At 35.8% G+C, this 14,861-nt stretch overlaps 1 protein-coding gene across 2 annotated transcripts in view; it reads right to left on the bottom strand.

The window, feature by feature from the left end:
- FNIP1 (folliculin interacting protein 1) overlaps nt 1-14,861 on the bottom strand; it is a 120,046-nt gene that overhangs the window by 64,202 nt on the left and 40,983 nt on the right. For both annotated transcript variants that reach the window (XM_043912177.1, XM_043912178.1), the window contains exon 2: nt 9,858-9,984. In XM_043912177.1, the coding sequence (XP_043768112.1) occupies nt 9,858-9,984 (127 nt within the window). The remainder of the gene's footprint in view (nt 1-9,857; nt 9,985-14,861) is intronic.

The raw sequence follows: 14,861 nt of genomic DNA, 5'->3' as shown, positions 1-14,861 counted from the left end.
AGCAGCAGCAGCAGCTAACTCAAACAGCACCTAGTATTTGATCAGGTATTATTCTGGTTTACATGTATCTACTCTTCTATTCCTCATAACAATTCTATGAAGTAGGTGCTAATACTAATCCCATTTTACAGATGAAGATGTTAGTTAAAGAGCAATGGTGTTTATATAAACTTTCCAAGAAAGAAGTTAATCTAGGCAGATCAAGGAAGTGACATTTAAACTGGGACTATGAAAAAGCATTGGAGTTAAAGTGAAAGAAGAATGAGAGGGACAAGAAAGACATTCCAAACTAAGGTAACTATATATGTCCAGTCTCTTAATCAAGAAGCAATTTGCTAGAGGCAAGAAAGGGACAAAGGTACATGAATTTCAAGACTAAAGCATAACTTCTGATGCTAGAAGGTTAATGTCTACTGTGCCATGTCCCCTCACTAGACCATCTTACAATGAAGTTGCTGTTGTTTCAAAAAAGTTGTAACGTTAGAATGGGAAAGAGAAAAGATACTGTATATCTGGGAAGTTGATATCTGGGAGAAAGGTGTGTGTGTGTGAGAAAGAGAGAGCTTTTACGTATACATCTATGCACAATATCTTATCTTCTATACAACAGGATAATGAAACTAAGCCAGAGTTAAAATACATATAATATGCCTTTCCCAGTGTTCAGTGTGTATCTGCGTTATACATTAACCAGATTCCCTCAAGGTAGGAGGATGCAATCAGCCTTTGAGAAAACAGTCCCTTTCTTCTGATGCCAGCACTGTAATTTTTAAGATTAATATTTCTTTTTCATCTTGTACAGGGGATCACACTGACTAAAGGCTCATTCTATGCATTCATACCTGACTCTCAAAAAAGTAACTTGCCAATATGATACATGATTGTCTCAAAAATGTGTAAGAGCCGACCAGTGGAACAATTCTCAAAATTTTTGAAAATCTCTCTCCCAGGTTAAAACCCCCGATTTGGCTCAAATAAAATTCTCTTTGCTTGACTGTTAACTGAATTTTCATTGACACAAAGAAATCTAGGTCCCACTCTGTCTTTAACTACCCTTTTCCCCCCTCCATACACTGCCAGTAAGTAAAATCATTTTTATTGGTTTACTATTGTCCTTCCCATATTTTTTTTTTCAAATTTTTTTCCCATATTCTTTTTCCTCTTCTCTCTCAGAAAAAGTGATTCAGTTCTGCCCTTGATTTTCCACTAATATCATAGAGAATCTTTTCATTCTATCTTTAGAAATCTTCCTCATTCTTTGTTTTAAATACAGCTGCACAGTATTCCAGTGTGGAAATATACTATAGCTTATTTTATTAGTCATCTGTTAATGACATTGCCAATGGAACTGCTGGGTCAAAACATAAATACATAAAATTTTGGTAGATACTGCCAGATTATCCTCCATGGATATCATTTCACTCACTTCAACAGCAAAGTACTGCCACTCAATATTTGGGTTTTTCCCAATCTAAAAGAAAAGAACTAAAATTACAATACAGTTTTTATTTTAATTTCCTTTATTATGAATAAGAGGAAGAATCTTACTAAATGTGTAATTTGTATGTGAACTCCCTGCTCTTATCCTTCACCCAATTTTCTACTGAGTAGTTCTCCTGTCTTGATTTATAGGAATTCTTTATATAGAAACATTACCAGCTGGTCCTATATCCCATAAAAGTGTTTACCCAGGATATCATTTGTCTTTTAATTTTCCTTATGGTAGGTTTTTCCCTTTTTCACTCGCTTGCCTATACTCTGTTTTGTTCATCATCCAAGTTACTTCCTTTTCTTTTTTTATCAGGTTGTCAAATTTATAAGCCTTTTACTTTATGGCTTCTGCATTTTGAATAATAGCTAAAAGGTGTTTTCTACTCCACAGATAGATAGGAACTCATGTTTTCTTTGGTAATGTTTCAGTTTTTTACATTTAAATGTCTGATACACTTGAGACATGAATCTAAGTTGATTTCTCTTATAATTGGCTAATTATCTCAATACCATTTATTAATCTTTACCCTACTGATTCAAGATGATGCCTTTATCATATACTAAATTCCTGCATGGATTTAATTGATCTGATCTTTTATTTCCATTAGTCTGTTGGTCTATTTATGTTCCAATAAAATATTGTTTTAATTATTGAGACTTTATAGTATATTTTTCAAATCTGATAGAATTAACTCAACCTTACAACTCTTCTTTTTCAGTTTTCCAACCTATTATTGCTATTTTTTTCCATTTGAACTTTAGAATCTGCTGTCTAGTTCCAGATACCACCACCCACCAATAATATTAATACTAAGTTTGACAGTTTTATTAAGATACGTTTTTTAAAAAGCAACTTAGAGACAACAGACAATGTTATAACCAAAAGTACATTACCCAGAAACATATTTTGCTTTTGATTTGTTCAAGCTTTTATGTACTTCAGCAGACTTAAAGTTTTAAACATAAAGATTTTGTTAAGTTTATGAAAAGGCACTTTCAAAAACTGCTGTTTTAAATGGAGCCTTAGGTTCCTTCATACTTCCAAGTGGAAGTTATTTGCAAATACGGAATTTACTGATTTCTGTATATCAACACTGAAGAAGATTCAATAACCTAACCAAATCTTATGTTCTAAATCTGGAGTCACAATTACGATTCAACTATTGGCACTTGTACAGTTTCAGTGTGCAAAACTCTGACATATTAAAATTTATAGTCACCTTTCCAAAGTTAACGTGAGCCTGCGAATGTGAAGGCTGAAACATGAATTACAATGCAACTTCACTGGCAGTACATGAAAAAGCATTAGATTATTAACACAAAAACAATGTCCAGGATAAAGATAGTATCATATGATCAAATCACACTTGATCCATCTGCCTATAGCAATGTTCAAAGAAACCACATCTCAATAAATTTCACAGTTCAACTAGACAATATAAGGTCTGAGGATCAAATGTAAAAAAATAAAAATAAACTTTTATAAACAAGTGAACTCTCTTGATTAAATCCACTGAATGTTTGAGTCATTTTTCACAGAATATAACAGAGCTAGAATGAATAAATGTTCTGAGAAAGCTATACATTAATTAACAAAACTTTACTTCAGTATTTTAAGACAATATTCAGGAAGCTGCTGATGCCCAATCTCATCATTATGCACAGGCCCAAAATATCGTGTAAACAGTTCAAAATTATCATTTACATCACACTCTTTGCCAATATAGAACTCATAATTTAATGTGTTTTTATTCAGTAGATGAAAAAAACACTTAATGATTCCAACAGCTTACAATCTGGGGGAAAAAAAACATGTGCTCTCTGGTGTTCAAAAGGAATATATAAAATCTTCATGAAAGTATTTATAGGATCTTGATAATAAACTTCCTAACTTATAATTAAAGCTGATCAAAAATATGTACTGAATAATTAACACATGTGAGGCAGGATGCAGTTTAGGAAACAAAGGTGAATAACAGACAAATTTTGTACTTTCTTTTTGCAATTTAAAAACAAATACAGCTATGACACATAAGTCTAATGAAAGGCTATCAATATAAACAAAGGACCATGAGAATTCTGATGTAGGAGAAAAGATATATACCTGGAGAAATCAGAAAGGATTCAAAAAATTGTGATAAACCCGAAAAAGGATAGATCCTCATCCAGGTTGACAGCACATAAGAGAGGATATATAAAACAAACGAGACTGCAAGTACTCAAGGCTGCCTGATTTCTAGTCACTGGTGAGCCCAGAGAAAAGTTCAAAAAAGAAGCAGGCTTATAAGAAAATTTCAGAAGACTGAATGGATGGTATGAGATGAGAGCCAGCAGACAGACTGAGAAACAGAGAGACTCAGAGACAAGACCAAGAAGAGATACTGAAAAGAGACAAAAAGAGGCAAAGGAGAGATGGGGACAAGACAAGGAGCAGAGCCTGAGAGACAGTGAGGCAGAGAAACTAGGAGACACCAACACACACTGAGAAGGAAGAAAAGAGACAAAGGCAGAAAAAGATAGGACACATATACAAGAAAGTAAAAGGATAATCATATATTTCGTGATGGGTAATGAGACTTTGTGAAGACTTGCAGGCAAAGAAAAGAGTTAACCAAGAGAGAAGAAAGAGATAGAAGACTAATGAGACTAATGAAGCATCATCTCATAAAAGACGGGCAGGAAAGGTTCAAGAAACAGCATGAAGAGAAGATTCATAAGTATGTTTAAAACAAAAGGGAAGAATGCTACAGAAACATAATGAATAGCATTCATCAAGAGAGTAAAGAAGAGGTTATATCCTGCAATTCAATGGCACATCATCAAGAACACACAAAAAAATTCAATAAATATTTGCTAAAGAAATAATAAAGATTATTAATCAATCATTGTCAACCTGTAAAGTCTTAACCAAGTTCCGCTGAGCTATTAGCATGCTAAATACAAAGAAGACATGCTTATCACATTTGCAGCTAGACTTGGATTTCAACTGTCTGCTTGACCATCTAGAACTCTGACTCTTAGGCATCTCAGTTCAGTTCAGTCGCTCAGTTGTGTCTGACTCTTTGCAACCCCATGAACCGCAGCACACCAGGCCTCCCTGTCCATTAACAACTCCTGGAGTCCACCAAAACCCATGTTCACTGAATCAGTGATGCCATCCAACCATCTCATCCTCTGTCATCCCCTTCTTCTCCTGCCCTCAATCTTTCCCAGCATCAGGATCTTTTCAAATGAGTCAGCTCTTCACATCAGAGGGCCAAATTACTGAAGTTTCAGCTTCAGCATCAGTCCTTCCAGTGAACACCCAGGACTGATCTCCTTTAGGATGGACTGGTTGGATCTCCTTGCAGTCCAAGGGGCTCTCAAGAGTCCTCTCCAACACCACAGTTCAAAAGCATCAATTCTTCAGCGCTCAGCTTTCTTCACAGTCCAACTCTCACGCCCATACATGACCACTGGAAAAACCATAGCCTTGACTAGACAGACCTTTGTTGACAAAGTAACCTCTGCTTTTTAATATGCTGTCTAGGTTGGTCATAATTTTCCTTCCAAGGAGTAAGCATCTTTTAATTTCATGGCTGCAATCACCATCTGCAGTGATTTTGGAGCCCAAAAAAATAAGTCAATCACTGCTTCCCCATCTATTTGCCATGAAGTGATGGGACCGGATGCCATAATCTTAGTTTTCTGAATGTTGAGCCTTAAGCCACCTTTTTCACTCTCCTATTTCACCTTCATCAAGTGACTCTTTAGTTCTTCTTCACTTTCTGCCGTAAGGGTGGTGTCATCTGCATATCTGAGGTTACAGCGATCTTGATTCCAGCTTGTGCTTCCTCCAGCCCAGCATTTCTCATGATGTACTCTGCATATAAGTTAAATAAGCAGGGTGACAATATACAGCCCTGACGTACTCCTTTCCCAATTTGGAACCAGTCTGTTGTTCCATGTCCAGTTCTAACTGTTGCGTCCTGACCTGCATATAGGTTTCTCAAGAGGCAGGTCAGGTGGTCTTGTATTCCCATCTCTTTGAGAATTTTCCACAGTTTATTGTGATCCACACAGTCAAAGGCTTTGGCTCTCACTACTCAGCTATTCAACCATTTTGGTTGAATTCACCAAACACTTCCTTCTCCCTCATTCTTCCCACAACCAACAACGTGGTTTTTTCACTATATTTAAAAAATTGACATATAAGTGACAACAGAATTATATTCAATTCAGACTTATGACATAATGATGATGCAGAGGTTTATATACATTATGAAAAGATCTCTACAGTAAGTCTAGTTAATTTCTCCAAAGAAGACATACAGATGGCTAACACATGAAAAGATGCTCAACATCACTCATTATCAGAGAAATGCAAATCAAAACCACAATGAGGTACCATTTCACGCTGGTCCGAATGGTTGCTATCAAAAAGTCTACAAACGATAAATTCTGGAGAAGGTGTAGAGAAAAGGGAATCCTCTTACACTGTTGGTGAGAATGCAAACTAGCACAGCCACTATAGAACAGTGTAGAGATTCCTTAAAAATCTGGGGAAAAAACTGCCATACAACCCAGCAATCCCACCTCTGGGCATACACACCAAGGAAACCAGAACTGAAAGAGACACGTGTACCCCAATGTTCATCACAGTACTGTTTACAATAGCTAGGACATGGGCGCAATCTAGACGTCCATCAGCAGACGAATGGATAAGAAAGTTGTGGTATATACACACAGCGGAGTATTACTCAGCTATTAAAAAGAATGCATCTGAGTCAGTTTTAATGAGGTGGATGAAACTGGAGCCTATTATATAGAGTGAAGTAAATCAGAAAGAAAAACACCAGTATATTAATGCATATGTATTTTTAAATTTTAAAAGATGGTAATGACGAACCTATATGCAAGACAGGAAAAGAGACACAGATATAAAGAACAGACTTTTGGACTCTGTGGGAGAAGGTGAGGGTGGGATGATTTGAGAGAATAGCATTGAAACATGTATATTACCGTATGTGAAACAGATGACCAGTCCAAGTTCAATGCATGAAACAGGGCACTCAAAGCCAGTGCACTGGGACAACCCAGAGGGATGGGATGGGGAGGAGGTGGAAGAGGGGTTTGGGATGGGGGGACACATGTACATCCACGGCTGATTCATGTAAATGTATGGCAATAACCACCACAATATTATAAAGCAATTAAGCCTCCAGTTAAAATTAATTAATTAAAAAATACAAGTCTAGTTAACATCCATCATTATGCAGTTATAAAAATTTTTCCTGTTGTGTGATGTTTTACATTTGAGCAACTTTCAAATATACAGTATAGTGTCATTAACTACAGTGATCATGATGTACATTATAGGCCCATGATTTATTTTGTAACTGTAAATTTGTACATTTTGATGCCCCTTCACTCATATTCCCCACTCCCCACACCCTGTCTCTAGCAACAACCTATTTGTTTTCTGTATTAATTAGTTTTTTTTTAGGTTCCACGTATAAGTGAGATCATATAGTATTTCCCTTTCTGTGTCTGACTCCTTTCACTTAGCATAATGGCCTCAAGGTCTATCCATGTTGACAAAAACAGCAAGGCTACCTTTTTTTTCACGGCTGAATTATATTTTTATTCATTCATCCATTAGTGGGTGCTTAAGCTTCATCCATGTCTCAGCTTTTATAAACAATGCTGCGACAAACATGAGAGTGCACTACACATACCTTTTCGGGTTAGTGTTCTTATTTTCTTCTGATAAATATATAGAAGCAGAACTGCTGGACCATGTGGCAGTTCTATTTTTAATTTTCTGAGGAATCTCCACATTGTTTTCAATTGTGACTACACCAATTTCCACTCCCACAAATAGTGTACAGGGGTTTCCTTTTCTCCACACCCTCGTCAGCATTTGTCATTTCTTGTCTTTTTGGAAATAGTCATCCTACAAGGTGATAGATACATCACTGTGGTTTTCATTTGCATTTCCCTGATTATTAGATGCTGAGCACCTTTTCATGTATCTGCTGGTCAACTCTATGCCTTCTTCGGAAACTGTCCATTCAGATCTTCAGCTCACTTTCCAATAACATTGTTTTCTGCTACTGAGTTACATGAATTCTTCATATATATTTGATATTAACCCCTTATCTGATATATGATTTACAAATATTTTCTCCCATTTGGTATGCTGCCTTTTCATTTTGTTGATGGTTTCCTCTGCTGTATGGAAGCATTTTAGTTTGACGTAGTCTCATTTGTTAATTTTCACTCTTGTCATCTTCGCTATCAGTCTCATATCAAAAAAAAAAAAAATTACTGCAAAGACAATGTCAAGGAGTTTACTGCTTGTTTTATTCTAGGAGTTTTATGGTTTTAGGTCTTATACTTAAGTTCTTTAATCCATTTTGAGTTAGTTTTTGTGTACAGTATTAGAAAGCAATCTAGTTTCATTCTTTTGCATGTGGCTATCCAGTTTTCCAGCATCATTTATTGAAGAGACTATCCTATCCCACTGTATAGTTCTTGGCTCCTTTGCTGTAAGTTAATTGACCACATATGTGTGAATTTATTTCTGGACTCTCTACCAAAGTGACTTTTTGGAACATAAACCAGATCCCTACAATGGTTTCCTTCTACATAGCATATAATCTAAACTTCTAACTCAAAGACCTCTAAGGCCCTAAATACTCTGGGCTCCTCCTATTCTACCTCTCTCCAATTTCATCTCTCAACTAATTTACATACTACTTTACTATCATTTCAGCCAGACTGGTCTTGTTTTACATCCTTCAATTCACTGAGCTCCTAAGTCACTCTGTAAAATGCATTTGCTGATGCTACTGAAAGGAACACTCATCTCCTATACTATGCCTTTAATTTCTTCAGATCACAAGTTGAATGTCACTTCCTCAGGGAGACCTTCCTTAATACTCCTACATCCAAACTGATAAGAAATAGGTTCCTTCCTGTGGAATCTCGTAAGAATTCTGTTATGTTTCTTTCACAGTTGTTATTGTTTAGTCTCTCAGTTGTGTGCGATCCTTAGCAACCCCATGGCCAAGGACCCCATACAGCACGCCAGGCCTCCCTGTCCTTCACCATCTCCTACAGCTTGTCCAGGCTCATGGCCATTGCAGCAGTGATGCCATACAACCATCTCATTCTCCGCTGCTCTTTTCTCCTTTTGCCGTCAATCATTCCCAGCATCAGAGACTTTTCCAATGAGTCGGTTGTTCGCATCAGATGACCCAAATACTGGAGCTTCAGCATCAGTCCTTCCAATGAGTATACAGGGTTGATTTGCCTTTGGGATTATTTATTTGTTCAATCTTTACCTCCATAAGAATGTCTAATTGCAGGCAACAAGAAAGGTAGAGGCAGATCTCCAAGCGCCTAATGCCTTGTAGATACTTAGTTATCTGCACAACTAAATAATACTTTAAGAAAATGTTGCAAATTTTGTCAGACTGAAAAAAAATATCCAGATAACAGCTAAGAAATCTTAACAAAGCACAATCTAAGAACACAAAATCTCGAGTACAAACTCCCAAGTAGCTGTATGCCTACTAAAAAATAACTCTTTGTCTATGATAAGTCAATTCTATTGGTAGAAAAATCTGCTGTTTGCCCATTAAAAAACAACTCTTTGTCTATTGTAAGTCAATTCTATTGGTAGAAGAATCTTTCCCAAAGTATTCTGCTTTGAGTTGTTTACTGAAATGTTAGTGAAAATTGTCAATTTAGGGGAGGAGAGAAAGACAGCTCCAGGCTTCCATTTCCAGATTACAGATCCTGGGGATGGAGAGTCCTTATGCCTGAAAGGGTAACAGAAGCAGCAGGAGCAAAATGACAACAATCACGTGCATTTACTTGGATGATTAAGTGAATGGCTATGTACGCCTGCTAAACTAATTATAAAATATTTCAAAATATGATATTCAAAGTCAACTAATAGACATTCTTGCTACTGCTTCATAGAACGGGAAAATATGATGGACTAGGGCCGAAGATTTAACTTGCTTTGTACCTTTAGACAAATAATGTCACCGCTATGGTCACACTTTCCACAACTATATAAGATGGGAGATTTGTACCAGGCCCTGTTTAAGAATCCCTGTAGCTCTAGTCATATCTCACAATACAAGTATATAAGTAACTGTCAAACTAAAATTTTCTCTGGTACTAGACCAATGCAAATAAGGCAAATATTTTTTCCTTTAAAAATTCTCAAAATCAGTGCTCTAAATTTTAATAACATGCTAAAGATGTTTTATATTGACAAATAAAAAGTACCATAATTGAAATTTGACTCACTCTTTCTTGAATTAGAGTATTTGACATTAAACTTGAACCAAACCAATAACAATGCTCACCGATACTGATATGTCCTCATTTTTTCTCTTAACACTGGAGTCAAACAAGACATTTCTCCCTCGTCTTTCACAGTCTTGATATACAATCAGTCGAATCTGGCTTGGATCAAACTCTGGCAAAGGCCAACTTTAAAGAAAAATAAAGATTCATTAGAATTGCTTTAATAAATATTCCACATAAACACCTGGAAATAAAAACCTATATGATGAAACCCAAAGTTGTACTGCTGCTCAAGATAATACAGAAGATCTTTATATAAAATACTACCACTTCATTTAGGGCTGAAAATTTACACAGTTATGGCACTTTAGGTTAAAAAGAAAGAATAGTTGTGGCAAGTATCATTCGGTGTATATAAAATATAGTCATCCCACATGAATCTAAATATAGCTAATAAAAATATGTAAAAACATTTACCATAATGAAAATATATACTTATTTCATGGCATGGACTCAGATGGCATAAGATTAATAATCCTTATTTTTAAATACTTTTGTTACTGTTTCTTTAATATGGAAAAGAAAAAACAGATCCAGTTTTCAGTTTAAATAACAAAAGCTAATTACTTATAAAACAAAAACAAGTAAAAAGGTGGTGAACATCCAAATGGGATAGAAATTCCTCATATATAGTTGATATGAGTGAAAATGGCATAATCTTTTTGGAAAATAGGTTTTAAAATATATACACTAATTAGAAAACATCTAGTAAAAATGAAGTTGACCCAGCAATTCTATTCCAGAAAAGTATGCCATTATAGAAGAATGTTCAGAGCAGCACTGTTCATAACAGTTGAAAACTGCAAACTATTCATATACTTACCAAAAGAATGGGTAAATATTCATACTGTGAAGCATTACACAACAAACATAATGAATGAACCTCAGTTGCAGGCAAAAACATAGACCATGAGCAAAAGAAATTAAAACAATGACACACATACACACAGTAGTGTATTTTGCCATTTACAGAACGATTCAAATCAGGTAAAGTTTTATCAAGTGATGCACATTTAGTTTTTATTAAAATTATCAGGAAGACAAAAGAAATGATGGCTTCAAAAGCTTGGAGAGTGGTTACAGCTCAGAGCTAGGTGAGGGTGGTGAGATTTCACCAGGAAGGGACATACGATGAAGACTGGGGCACTGATGATGTTCTATTTTTGACTGGATAATGCTTACACAGATACAGTACCAAAAAGAAAAAAGAAAAATGCTACTGCATTTGTCCTGTGTACTTTATATATAGGCATTGTATTTCACAACTTAAAAAACTAACGGAGTTGAGTGAGATGAGGAGGAGAGGAAAAGAGACAAAACAATGAACTGTATGACAGAGATACTAAATCTCGTAAACTGCATGCACTACAACTTACAGGACAGCTGCCAAGAAAGAAGAGAACTATCATTCCAGGAACTGCCTATTGTTAGTTAGGCTAAGTGGTCAATTCCTCACAATTCATCAGTCACAGTTTTTTATTACATTCCTTCATTTCCTTAAGAGAACCTTAACCCTAATCCTAGTACTTCCCTGGTGGCTCAGTGGTAAAGAATTTGCCCGCCAATGCAGGTTCAATCCCTGAGTTAGGAAGATCCCCTAGAGAAGGAAACGGCAACCCACTCCAGTATTCTTGCCTGAGAAATTCGCCATGGACAGGGGAGCCTGGTGGGCTTACAGTCCATGGGGTCGCACACAGTCAGACACAACTTAGCAACTGAACAACAGCAGCAGCAGCTCAAACCCTATCAATGAATGCTAAAAAAAAAAAATCCATAACTGGCAACATAAAACACCTTCACCCCAATCTTGACAGAAAATATAATTTTAGTTTTCTTCTATTTAATCCTTAGCAAATGTCTATGAATTGATGAAAAACTTACCCTGGACAATCAAACTAAACCAGGGATGATTCATCCTTAGATCACAATGATTTGCATCCCATTAAGAGCTTTTATTAAACTGTGCTTTGATGTTACGCAAAGGAAACCACAGAAGGGCAGATACAGAAAATCAGGAGGTCAGTCTCAGGAAAACTAAGAAAGAGGAGCACTTTAGAGAGGAAGAAGAAATATCATGGCTGTTACTAAAAAGTATCCACTAGTTTTAGAAACAAAGAAGTCACTGGTGACCATGATAAAGACACTTCTAAGTACAGGGGTCAGATTGCAGAGATTTGAGGACCCAATGAGCATAGAGAAAATAGAGATTTTAAGACAAATGTCAAAGAAAGTGAAAAAGAAAAGGAATCATGAAATAGAAGACAGCTATTTTGTAATTAAAAAGGACACATGACCACGTTTACATATTGATGACAAAAGTGTGAAGTGGATGGGAGAGGAAGACTGAAAAGTAAGGCGTCTAAGGAAGTGGGTGAGGATAGAATATAGAGTACCTGAGAAGAAAGGATAACCACTGCATTAGGACAAAAAGAAAAGATGAACACAGATAAAGGAAGATTCATAGATATGAGGGTAAGAATGGGGGAATTCATATCTAGAAGCCCTATATACTTTCTAAAGCAGGTGAAGGAAAATAAAGGACAGGTTGTAAAATGTGGGGACAGCAGACAGCAAAGAGAGCAGTCTTTGTAGCAAAAAGAAAATATGCTGACTGGGAAACATAAGATTTCTTGGAAATTATGCAAGTCTACCGAAGGCTATGAAAATATACCAGTCACAAACTACACATTTGGGTCATTTTCTCCAGCAATCATTTGTATTCCTGCGCTTGGATTTGGATTAGACTGAGACAAGTTGCAATCCACCTTGCAATGTGGGGGACAAGGGTTCAGTCCCTGGTCAGGGAAATAAGACCCCACACACTGTGGAGCAACTAAGCCCTTGTACCACAGCTACTGAGCTGGCGCACTCCTGCCCTCCACAGCTAGAGAGCCGACATGCTGGAACTGTACATTTTAAATGGATGAATTTTATAGTATGTGAAATTTACTTCAATAATAATAAGTTAGAATGCTTTGCTCCTTTTCTTATTTAAGTATTTGTAAAGTATTCTTCCAATGAGTACACAGATTAAACTATCATATTCCACAATCTGAAAAAATAAAACATAGAAACTTCCTTTGAAAAGTTTAAAGGTATGCCCATCAACTGATGAATGAATAAACAAAATGTTATACCTATACAACAGAATATTACTTGGCTATAAAAAGCTGCAATATGGCTGACCCTTATAAACATTAAGCCAAGTGAAAGAAGCCAGACACAAAAAGCCATATACCAAAAAAAAAAAAAAAAAAAAAAAGCCATATACCATAAAATTCCATTTATCCCCTCTGACTTGTCCAGAATAGTCAAATCCACTGTGACAGAAAGTAAATGAGTGGTTGCCCAGGAGGGCTGGCAGGGAGAAGGGAGATGACTGCAATATATAAGGAGTTCTTTTTTTTTAACTGAGGTATAGTTGATTTACAGTATTATACGTTTCAAGTGTACAACATACTGATTCACACTTTGTAAAGGTTATTCTCCATTTAGTTTTTATAAAATATTCCTTGTGCTGTACAATATTCCCTTGTAGCTTACTTATTTTATATGTAGTAGTTTGTACCTCTTAATTCCCTACTCCTAATCTTGCCCCTCTCCTTTCCCCACTGGTAACCACTAGATTGTTCTCTATATCTGTGAGTTTCTTTTTGTTATATTCAGTAGTAGGTTTTATTTTTTACATTCCACATATAAGTGATATCATATAATATTGTCTTTCTCTGACTTCATAAGCATGTGGAGTGATGAAATGTTCTGGAATACGACAGCAGTGAGAGCTGGATGACTGGGTCACTATACTAACAAACCCACTGGATGGTACACGGTAAAGAGATAAATTTCACAGTGCATGAAATTTATCTCAACAATAATAAAAAGAGTAAGAATGCTTTCTCATGAACTTACCTGAGCATTTGTAACTTAAAGTGTTCTCTGTTAACTCAAAATAAGACTACACAAAAGCTTAAATGCTAAAGCTTCTAGAAACATACAGTATCTATACAATCAAGGGGTGGAAAGAATTCTTATATAGGACACAAAAGTTACTATGCGTAAAAAATTTGATAAATTGGACTTCATTAAAATTTAAAACCTTAACATTAAAAGGCAAAGTTTTTTTTAAAAGGCCAGTCATAAACTGGAAGAAAATATTTACAATATATATAAATGACAAAGGACTTGTAAACAGCCTATACAAAGAACTCCTATAAAGCAGTTAAGATGAACCATTTGTTCAATTTTAAAATGGGTGAGAGGCCTGGGCATTTCAGATGCGGAGTTTATGAATGATGAAGGAACAAAAGCACATGGAAAAGATGCTAACAATATTAATTATCAGATAAATGCACATTAAAGCACTTCCACAAAAGACTAGTAACATTTGTTGGTAAAAATATGAGGCACGTGGAATCTTTCACATTGCTGGCAGGAGTGTAAAAGGGTACAACCATTTTAGAAAAATTTTTGGCAGCTATGACCAAGCAATTCTTTTCAAAGATATTTTTACCCAGTAGAAATGAGAACGTATGTTCAAAGACAAGTTTTTGCAGCTATATTCCTAATGGCAAGAAAACTGGGAACACCCCAATGACCATCAAAGGGAAAATGGATAAACAAGCTGTGGTACATTCTTACACTGAAATACCGAGCAGAAATAACAAGGAATGAACTACTTACTAGTCATAACACAGATGAACTCTGAAACAATGCTGAATGAAAAAAAATCCAGACACAGAAGCATACATATTGGTAATTCCATTTATATGTAGTTACAGACCAGGTAAAACTAATCTGTGGTGACAGAAATCAAAGCAGTGCTTGACCAGGGGCAGGATGGAAGGGAATGGACTAGAAAGGTTTTTGGAGTGACTGAAATGTTCTATATATTTACTGGGGTTGTAGTTAAACAGATGCATACATTTTTCAAAATTAATCAAATTATACACTTAAAATGTGTGCTTTTTACATAAATTGTACCTCAATCTTTAAAAAGGAGGATT

Source organism: Cervus elaphus, chromosome 9 (assembly GCF_910594005.1).
Source record: "Cervus elaphus chromosome 9, mCerEla1.1, whole genome shotgun sequence".
Classification (NCBI taxonomy): Eukaryota; Metazoa; Chordata; class Mammalia; order Artiodactyla; family Cervidae; genus Cervus; species Cervus elaphus.
The sequence above is the reverse complement of the archived record's forward strand: the minus strand, read 5'-3'. Positions and strand labels throughout refer to the sequence as shown.